This window comes from Anguilla rostrata, chromosome 14, assembly GCF_018555375.3.
Source record: "Anguilla rostrata isolate EN2019 chromosome 14, ASM1855537v3, whole genome shotgun sequence".
Classification (NCBI taxonomy): Eukaryota; Metazoa; Chordata; class Actinopteri; order Anguilliformes; family Anguillidae; genus Anguilla; species Anguilla rostrata.
The window spans coordinates 21,782,214-21,792,669 of NC_057946.1; the positions used below are offsets into that span (position 1 = coordinate 21,782,214).

Sequence of the window (10,456 nt, forward strand, 5' to 3'; positions counted from 1 at the left end):
GCCCTTGCAGTTCCGGCCTTCCCAATGAAATTAACCTCAATTTCACCAGATACGGCTGTCACGTCCCGTCAGAAAACTAATCCCATACGAGGAGAGTGGAGCAACGCTCAGTCCATTAGCGGCACTGGCTGAGGGAGAGGCCACGCCCAAAATACCTGCTCCAAATAGAGCCACACAGGGATAAGACAGGTCCAGAAATACAGAGCACAATGAGCAACACTGGTGAGGGTTCTTTATTTTTAATATTGTCTGAACAGAACACACTGAGGCTGCTGGTCAGTGTGTAGCTGGCTTAGCACTGAAACTAGCCTGGAATAGACAAATGTGCTTTCAAACATGAATCAGGCATTGCTAAAGAAATACTTCCCTAAACAGATCATAATTACAGAAAATACAGTTGTTTTGGCTTAATATATTAATAAATTGGTCATTCAAATATACAGGAGCAGCAACAACATTTTACAAATAACAATAGTGTACAAATACAAAATGCAATGCTATTGTGGCACTTTTAGAACAACGTGGATTTTAAACAATATGATTTAATTAAATACATTTTAAAGAGTAACAGGAAAGTGAGTAAAGTTTTATGGAAATTGAATTAGTACAAGGAATTGGATTCTGATGGCATCACAGTTGACTTTCCGACACTAAACACTGAGTTCAGTAAATACACAAAATTGTAATCAACAGTAAATTATTCATTCTTTAAATACCCTTCATATATAAAATACCATCTTAGTCAAATATTGTCGTTAAAAATATACAATTTAAGGCTTTCACGTTTGTACAATGACAAACAATCCATTTTGAATCTTGGCTCCTTGAGGATAACTGCTCTCAATTTTGAAGTCAGCTGAGAAACATTTACTATTGTAAGAAAAGCTCAGAATCTCATATACACCACAATATCATTTTTCATCACTGACGTAAGACTGCATTTGGATGGCACATATTGAATTTTAAAGCACTTCTGCGTAGCATCAGATTATTATCATAGCTCAGCAAGTAATTTTACACAGCTACAGCTACTTAGGGTGACAGGAATGGTGTGGTACACATACATACAATATACGGCTAGCATCCAACATATTGTGGAACACGGCTTTGAAACACCAACTTTGCTGGTAGTTCATTGTTTTCCCATAACAACCAGGAAATGTTTTAAATACAGTTGTGACAGAATGTGCTTGTATTAACAGAAAAAGATCAGCCAACCACACATGATTCTTAATTTCACACCTGTCCCACACTACAGTATGTATGTAAAATGTTTTTATGACAGTATATTTGCTTGAATTAAAGATATTACTGGGCCTGAAAAATGACAGTTCAACAAATTTCTTCTCAGTTTGGCACAAAGGAGCTTTAACCAAAATCCAGAAATAGAGGGGTCAAGTCTTCTTCTCTGTGGTCTCTTACTGTTCTCGCACATCACTGCTCCTGAGGTTCTCTCTCCTTTTTGTCATTCATGTCGTCCACAAGGCTCTTTAGTCTCCCCAAATGATGCAGAGCCCTACAACCAAATAATATATTATTTAATAAAACATCTTGTTCTGCAACTGCTGTTCTCTATTTATGAGCACAGTGCAGCATTTATTACCCAAGTCAAAGTTTTGGCATAGTGTACAATATGACCCAATTAGACAAGATGGTGACAGAGAGTCTTTAGTTTTTACCATGCTCTGATGGGCAATAAAATGAGTTGTCTTCTCAAACGTACAGAGAATGTCGGTGGCACTGCTTGTTAGAACACAAATGCTGAAATGACATGTTGTTTAATAGTCAGTTCCACAGTGCTGGCCATTTAAAATTTCAAAGAGAGCACAAATTACCTCTGTAAAGACTGACCACCAGGGGCACTCTCGTAATCGCCACACGGGTCCAAAATCTGCAATGTAAACAGGATCTCATAAAAAACACGTTTTCAACGTACAAAAATGAGGTTCAGTCTGGGTCTTTCACAGCTACTGCTGGACCACTGATGGCCGTGTATACACACTGCTGTGCACTGCCATGCAGTGTGTCGAGTGAATGATCCGAGGAGTGCCTCTGCCTCTGGGTTCATGGCAAAACTGCCACACAAAATGCAGTTAGTGTGCGCTGGGACAAGTTTCCCGCTGTCCACAGAGCACTGTGTATTCATGCCTAGGTTTTCATGATTTAATTTTTTTTTAACTGACCCAGCTTCACGCTCACAGCTCAATGGGCCGCAAAGCACCCTGAGACACAGTTGCTTTAGGCTAGCGTCTGTGACAAAATAAGCTAGTAATTTTTATTAACACTGTTCAGTTCTAACACTGGTTAAAGCAGTATGTACAACTGTTCATTGTTTTAATGATGTTTTACATACTCTATGCCACATGATAACATGTATAGTATACACAAACATTGTCAATAAACCTTCCTAATAAAACAGAATTAAATAACTTTAAATGGCAGCCTCGTTAATCTATTTCCTGTCAGGCTCCCTATTTCTACTACAAAAAAAATGCAGTACTGTCCCAGACTGTTTGGGGAAGCTGGTCAACAACAGGCCGCGGTTATCCTGAAAACGCAATCAGGCTTCCTGTTACACCACGCTGAAAACAGTGGCACGGACCTGGGGATTCTCCCCTACAATGTGCAAAAGGCTTAAAGGAGCCTTCAGAACATGTATAGGAACACTTGAAGACCTTATCACCATGGGGATGGGGCGACTGAATGCAACAACAGCAAAGTGCTCATTGAGAATGTGATGCATATTAGTATCCTGGCTGGGTAAGACCACATCAGCCTTTTGGGGTCCCTACCGTGCAGGCCTCCGAGTGTTCTTCTTCTGGGTTTTTGGTCTCCAGCGTGGAGGCATCCTGTGCTTTCCCCTCCTGCCTGACCCTGTGCTCCACAGCCTGCAGGCTGAACAGCATCTGCTTGAGGGCCTCAACAGGTCCTGGGTGTTTCCTACTGCTGTAACCCGAGGAAATGGATGCTGTGGCCTGAAGGACGCAGCATTGACGGTATGCTTATTTAGTATAGCAGACCAGCTGGTCTATTAAACACACACAGTCTACATCATCCCACCCAAAACTATATTATGCTTTCTTAGAAGACTAAATAAGGACAGTGACCACAGAAAACAAAAACCGTTCCAGTATTTTTGTACTAGGCTGTTTCAGCAATAAAATGGTTTTCCCCAATGGATAATTAGCCCATGTACTGACATTTAGCCACAACAACAGCAGCCAGCATTGCAGTCAAACTAGACTAAAATAGGCAGTTATCTGACCAATCTATTAAACTGCAAGATCCATCAAGAATAAAAGATTTAACCGTGCCAGCATCGATAAAAAAAACAAATCAATGGCAACTTTGTTCTTCCGGCAGTACACATACCAGCTGGACATGCAAATGCATGATTAATTATATGAACTACCTTCACATTTTCTTTTAGGGAAAACGATTCCTTTATTGATTCCTTTTTAGTGAAAAATGATTGATTGGTGCGCAACGTACTCGTTTACAAACCTCCATTTTCCTGGCCACTCCTGGCTTGTTTACATTGAGCTGGTCTTCAGCGCCGCCTACTGGCACTGGAGATTTACTGCAGAGGTTTTTAAAAAAAAGATGGGATATGATGTGTAACAGTGTGTGCTCCCAGTTCTACAGGTGTTCCCATTCTGCATAACTTTTTCTCAGCCAAGGCACACTAAAATTCTTGATAAATGATAAAAACAAACAAAAGTAATATTAAGTCATGATTACATTTCTAAATAAATTATATGAATAAATAAACAATTGAAAAAGGGAGGGGTCTAGAGGTCTTCCCTCTATACAAAATTGCAGTCAAGGGCCTTCCTGACTGTAACTTTGATTTGGTAAATGCCAGAACAAGTCACATGACAGTATCTAAGTTGTCAAGAACGTGTTTTTCAAAACATGACATAAAGGCTTACAAATTCTGCTTTGGTAAGAGAATGAGGAAGTGACTTGTATATCCAGTTAATCTGGTAGACAGACTGGCACTCACAAGGTAACAGGGGGGTTGTCCCATGACCGATCCAGGTCCAGGATGTCTTCAGTGCGCGGACTGCCACTCCCGTCCTTCAACGTGGGACGTCCAGGGCCTAGTGAGGGGGAGCCCAGGGCCTTCTCTGCTTTCAGTATCAAAGACTCAATCTTGTCATCTGTAGGAACGCATACCACATCAAAGTCAATACTATACTGACTGTGGTGAAAATGTAGCAAGTATTACCTCATTTTCACTGTATTATTTATTTATTCATTATTATTTTATTTCAGCATGCATGCTGTTAACTGAACAGAAAAAACAAGAATGCAGGTATGGACAATAAAATGTGCCCTTTGTGGTTACAGTCTAACCTCTAAAGGGTTTGTCATTATGTGCATCTCTCTCTTCAACAGAGGCCAGCTGTTCTGCAAACTCTAATCTCAGCTCCCTGAGTGTTGGCTGTCCTGCTTCCTCCAGCAGTGCGCTGGTGCCTTCTCCCGTCTCCTCGCTCACGCTCTGCTCCACTCTCAGGTGGCTCCCTGTGTCCTCCTGCGGTTCCTCATACGGGGACTCCAGCACGCCCAGCCAGGACGGTGCTTTGGGTGAGGGCGGGAAGGTGCGACTGTGCCCGAGTTTCCTGAAAGGCGTCCTGCAGCTGGCGTGGCCCGAGGCCGTTTCGCAGTCCCTCAGCCAGGTCGGGTACGCTTGGTCCGGGACACTGGTGACGCCTGAGAAGTCCATGTCTGACTTCAGGCTGGTCAGCCACCTGGGGTAGTGTCGAGAGGAGACTGCGTCCGGTGGCCCCCTCTGTGTTTGGTGGGTACCTTTGAGCTGGTGGTTTGGGTGTGAGCCCAGGAAGTCCTCTCCCCCCAGGTATTTCCCTAGCCCCCTCTTCCGCTGAGAGATCCCCTGTGATGTGAGGAGGTCCTGGCACTTGAGGGACCTGGAGTTAGCGCTGTCGCCCCAGGGGCGGGCCACACGTTGGGTCAGGTACGCTGAGGTACGGGTGACCGGCATGGAGCCGTCAGTGGGCAGGATCAGCAGGTCATCAGTGGTCAGGCTCAGACTATCTGAGTCTCTCTGCTGAGTGCCAACAGGCAGGTTCAGGAAGTCTAGCTCCCCATCAGTCAGCTTCTCTTTAAGCACTGGAAATCATATGAAAAACTGTCAAGAATAACAATATTACTCGCAAATATTTATTTAGAGTATAGTGACTTTTCATATTTATAAGACCAATACCTGAATTGGGATATAAAATTGAATGTACCTCATTGTATTGTATTTGTAGAGAAGTTACTGCATATGCACAGCTAAGTACTCAGACCCTTATCCTGCAAGACTGACCCATTCATCCTCTACTTGATGATGTAAGTCTTACCAGTCTGAGGTTTTAATGAAGAGAGATATAAGCAAACAGAAAAAAGAAAGTAAAAAATATGGAAGGTCCCCAGCCACCTACAAAGAAAACTTACTGTATCACTGTGCAGTGTGTACATAGTTATACTCATTTAAAAAACATGTGAAAAGACTTGTTCTCTGGGGCTTTCCCCCCTAATTTCTTACTGTAACAATGCAGAAATATTGCATATTGATCCCTCACAAGCAGAAGGCCAAGATTAAGTGGCAAGACAGTATATTGTATTGTCAGAATTCAGTTATAAATTCATTTTACCCCTGCTGTGATAATGGAGTTGCCTGATGGTACAATAGATGTACAAACACAACTGGACAGAAAAAAGTGCAAGGACTCCTTGTATTTATGTCTCCAGAGAGTTCTATGCTGGCAGCACGTGCACTAGCTAGACAGCCTCTCACAGTGCCTATGGCAGTGCCCTGTTGGCCTGCACCGACCTTAGATTAATAAAAAGTGTAGTTGTAAAAGGGGACTTGAATCCTCTTTGTGGGTGGATAAAGTGAATTATTTTAAAATTCAAAATTCTAATTTCAAGCATGAATAGACGCTGAATAGATTAGTTGAGTAATCTGCGCATTGTGTTTACCATCCTTGTTTCTGAACCTGGTTCCTGAAAGAATAGGGGTGACTGGGTCTTTTGGTAACTGCAGTCGCCCTGTGGACATCTCCGGGGCCAGCAGGCTCCTCTGGAAATCCGCAATGTATGCATCCAGGGCCTCCGTGGCCGACTCGTATTTCCTGTCCCTGTATCTAATGGAGCGCGCAGAGTAGGACGTCAACGAGCTCTTTAGGTGTCCAGAACTGGCTAAGAGGGAAGTAACCGTGGATTCCGGAGAGAGAAGGTTGTCGGTAGACATCACTGTGTATCAGTGCATGACATCTGATAACATATCAGCCTGAAAATAAGAACAGGGGGTACCGTTAGCTAAATTATCATTAGCTAACGACATTTCTATCATTGGAATCTCTGTGAGTGCAGAGGCACAAACTTCACCTATTCAATCAGTACAAGTATATCAGTGAAATGAAGGGAGGGAGGAAGAATGCTACTTCTAGGAAAACTCCACGGCAACGCAACAGTCAGTTAGCTAGCTATAATCTTAGCAACCGCAGCCAACTATGTTCATTCTTGATGTCATCCAGGACACACGTTGTAAAGTAACGGACAATCAGTACGTTTTAAAATGAAGAGGCTCGTGTTTTACGTTAGACTATACTTTCAATTTACTATCAAGCTCGCTAACCGACGGTCAGTTACACGTAACAAGGACACCATATGGCTATCTGCAGCTGGACAAGCTAGACTATGGAAACTCAGTTGGCTTTGGTTACGTGATTGTTAGGTTTACGTTAACAAGTTAGGGAATAGAGAAGTAAAAACTGGCCGGCTTCAAGAAACGTGTCGGTGCCTGATAAGACAGTTTAAACAATAAACGCATATATTACCTAATCCAAACAAGTTGACGTGAAATTAGCCAAAATTAGCAATATAGTAGACTGGCTACAAATAGCAAACATTACATGCAGGAAGCCCAACCAGACAGTTACATTTAGCTAGCCAGTCTACCTTGGAGAATCAGGAAATCTTTTCAAATGCTTGCTAGGAAGCAAATTCTCTTGAAAAAAATCCCCCGGCGAGGGTTGCCATGTTTATTTCAAAATTTCAACACGAATTACGTCATGTGCGAATAACCCCGATACATGGCGTTAAAGTCTGAATAGAGTAGAGTACCAACGACGCTCGTATTTGGAAAAACTATTTAATTGTCAATACTTAAAAAAATAAATAAATAAATAAAAACTTCCAACGAGTAAATATGCACAGCATTCAGTTTAAAAATCGATTAACTGTTTTTTTTTTTTTTTTTCTCAGGAGAGTGTTCATCGGGATATTTTAACTCAAAATGTTGTAAGAATGTGTCTGGGGTGACGTTGTGCAGCCAATTGGGTTTTAAACCCAAAAGTTGTTGCAAAAACAGTTTAATCAATTCAATGGAGGAGATTGACTTCATAGTCAAACCTGGCAACCAGTTCCCAGCCCTCAACTGACAGAAAGGCCTGCTAAAGATGGTGATGAAAATGGCAAGATGGAAATGTTCCATCACAAGTCAATGAAAGTGAGACATCATTAATTGCTGTTCAACCTGGTAAGGTATACACGGGAATGACCTTTTACAATGATGCAATTGTGTCATCTAAAAACATTTTATTTTACAAATATGTCACTGACATGTTTATTTTTATCAGAACATTTAATTGACTAAAGGGGTACTACTAAATTACTGAAAAACATGTTATTCTAGTATGTAAGAAAAATAGCTGATTTGTAGCAAGGTTGGGGAAAAAATCAGCATTTAATTAAAAAAAAAATTCTATCTCCTCTGCATAATTCTATAGTTTTCACGGCCGTAAAATCAAACTAGTTGGCTCTCTCATTACCGCCTTCCTATCTGTGTCTGTCGTAAACACAGACATAGGAAAACCCGCCTCTTTTTCAATCTGAAAAACCGCGCCGAAGATTCCCTCTTAGAGGAAGGGTGGGGTTGAATTGTAGATATTGGATGTCAAGTATAAAAAGGAAAACCACAATGACATAAGTGGATGCATTGTAGTACAAACTCGTTCATGTAAATTTGCTTGGCATCCTGCACGTCATAAACTCAAACGAAAAGTAACATTTTTTTTTAACTTAGCCTATCCCTTATGAGACAAAATGATGTAAGACAACTTCCAACTAGTAACTGTGATGCGGCCGCGCATTTCGTCGTGTTAATTTAGCGTCTTAAAATGGCCTTTTTGCTGTGTGGACTGTGGATATCTGGTCACAAAATAAATAAATAAAAAATCTTGGAAATTATTAGTTCATACCAAAACAAATGGCTATGGCCTAAACCTGCATTAAAATAATTTAAAGCAAGAAATAAAAAAACAATAACCAGAACAGACAAGCAGCCACAGGATTGAGTTTGAAAACCCCTGAACTAAGGGTCTTTTGGAAGACAGATTACACATGTTAAGTATACACAAAACAATGACTTGTGATGTTATATGACATGCTTTCTGTATGCTTGTGGACTGAAGACATTTACTGCATAATGGTGTATCATAGTTTTTTGTGACTGTGTGATAATGCATAAAAGCTACCTTTTGTTTCATAGTCCAAGGCCTATATGATTATTTGTGTTTCCATCTTATGTCTTGGTTTCTTTCAGGTGAATACAGAGGATTGTATGTTATCTGGCTTTTATTCTGTAATGGTGTCCCTTGTTCCTTTGTGATATGTGCTTGAGATGTCACATACAGCTGAAATATCATGGATGCTTGATATTGACTGGGGTGAATCTGTACAGTCACCACACTGGGAAACAATATAATGAGCAGGGAAGATCCTCCATCTTGGTGTCTTCCAAGTATATGAAACAGGAAAGCAATGTTGTCGTGCACCAAACCGGTTTTTCCAAGATTTGCTGGTGGCACGCTCCCAGCGTGATCCCATCATGGCAAGTTTAATCAGCTCTGTCATAAACTGTCCAAGTGACTGCAGTGTAATTCGCTACAAAATGATCTCATGTTAGGTGAGTGTTGTCTCGGAACTACTTGGAAGTAGCCTATGTGTGATGCAGTTGAAAATGACTAGCTTATAGATGCTCTTTATTTTCAATAAGACACAGCTGGTTTAAGTGCAGTGTCGTATATTATGGTTTAGGACTGACTAGAGCTAGTTTGAGAGCTAAGCTTTTCAGTGTGAAGACATGAAGGTGTATATGTGAGTGTATTAGGTAAATCTCACCAATAGAACAATAAGATAACACCATGTTACTGCATTATTGAACTACTGTAAAAAAAAAAAAATGAAATAAAATTAAAAAACAGCTTTTGGTGCAGATTACTCATAATGCCCTACATCTACTGCCCACGTCAGAGAACACATCCACCCCAGTGGATATGTGTGCTCTCTACTGACAGAGTAAATCAATCATGGTGCTTCTGCATGAGCGGGCACTGTTGGCTATTTCTTATAGGGAAAAGGTCCATAAAGCCTGCTGATTATGTAAGACCTGGTGTAAAGAGACATAAAAGGAAAAATGGCCAAGTACAGCTGTGCAACATGACCTACACAGCTATAGGACACATACTGTTTCACTTTGAGACCATTTGTATAGTAGCAAACTGAGTGTTGTTGATAAAAAATATATAGTATGTCATAAGACAAAATACCAACCTTATTTTCTCCTTCCCTGTTTTCCATTTCTTAGCTGAATTCTGCTTATATCAAGGTCTGCTTAGCCATGAGCTCGCGCTTGTTTATTCTGTGTACTCAAGGGAACAGGAATTTGTGCTGTCCATCAAGCTGGACCTTGGAAGTATGCTGCATAGATCTTCTTTGTCCACTTCTGTCCAGGTACATGAGCTCATTGTCATTACAATATAAAGTAAAAACATTGTATTTCTCCTAGTCAATGTTGAATAACACATGACAAGAATGATATCGAATTCATTTGATAAGAATATAGCCTTTCCTGTTCTTAGCTTCTTCAATCTTTTATGAAAACCGAAAGTCTTTATGGTTGTTGGCTCAGTGACTGTATATTTCCATGATTATCTCAGTTCAATCCAGCTAGTTTGAGCTGGGACATCACCTCAGCTGCTAAGCATTCGTTTAATTATATATACAATGCTAAGTGGCACAATAATCATACCTGAAACCTCAGCAAGTACTGCAAAACGGCATTTACTGTGTCTTCTTCTCTGGTTGCTGTTTTTTTTCCATACAGCTTTAAAAAGTGTGGAATACAGACTGTACTCTTCATCTTCCTTTCTAATTCAAACACAACAGATTTCTGGAAGATGCATCCAGAAGGAGTGCAGATAATTATTAGATTTAATTAAATAAATTGATGGACACCTTGATCCCTTCTATCTGTGTCAAACCCTTTGAATGGCTGATATCTCCTTGAAGCTGTACCTTCTAATGAAACATAATGTGTTGAGTAACATGTGGCCATTGGTGCCTTCTTCCTCCACACCCGAGGATGGAAAATTAAGACCCCCTG

The 10,456-nt window shown here is 40.8% G+C and overlaps 1 protein-coding gene across 4 annotated transcripts; it reads right to left on the minus strand.

Moving 5' to 3' along the window:
• Positions 1–223: 223 nt before the first annotated feature.
• On the minus strand, positions 224–7,117 carry c14h18orf54 (chromosome 14 C18orf54 homolog). Of its 4 annotated transcripts, none has more exons than XM_064309123.1 (8): positions 6,970–7,117; positions 5,989–6,298; positions 4,360–5,133; positions 4,007–4,163; positions 3,493–3,580; positions 2,793–2,975; positions 1,836–1,891; positions 224–1,516 (listed from the first exon to the last, which is right to left on the minus strand). In XM_064309123.1, exons 2-8 carry the CDS (start codon positions 6,257–6,259, stop codon positions 1,435–1,437), a joined length of 1,611 nt encoding a protein of 536 aa, XP_064165193.1. In that variant the 5' UTR covers positions 6,260–6,298; positions 6,970–7,117; the 3' UTR covers positions 224–1,434. The 4 variants fall into 4 exon arrangements, with proteins under 4 accessions (XP_064165193.1, XP_064165195.1, XP_064165192.1 ...); XM_064309125.1 differs by having other exon boundaries at positions 3,505–3,580; positions 6,849–6,988; XM_064309122.1 differs by having other exon boundaries at positions 6,849–6,988.
• Positions 7,118–10,456: the final 3,339 nt, after the last annotated feature.

Coding starts and splice junctions, on each gene's coding strand:
- c14h18orf54 (XM_064309123.1), bottom strand. CDS start 6,259: ATGTCTACCGACAACCTTCTCTCTCCGGAATCCACGGTTACTTCCCTC. Junction 4,164..4,359: donor TAATGACAAACCCTTTAGAG/GTTAGACTGTAA, acceptor GCGTTCCTACAG/ATGACAAGATTGAGTCTTTG. Junction 1,517..1,835: donor GGTGGTCAGTCTTTACAGAG/GTAATTTGTGCT, acceptor ATTTGGTTGTAG/GGCTCTGCATCATTTGGGGA.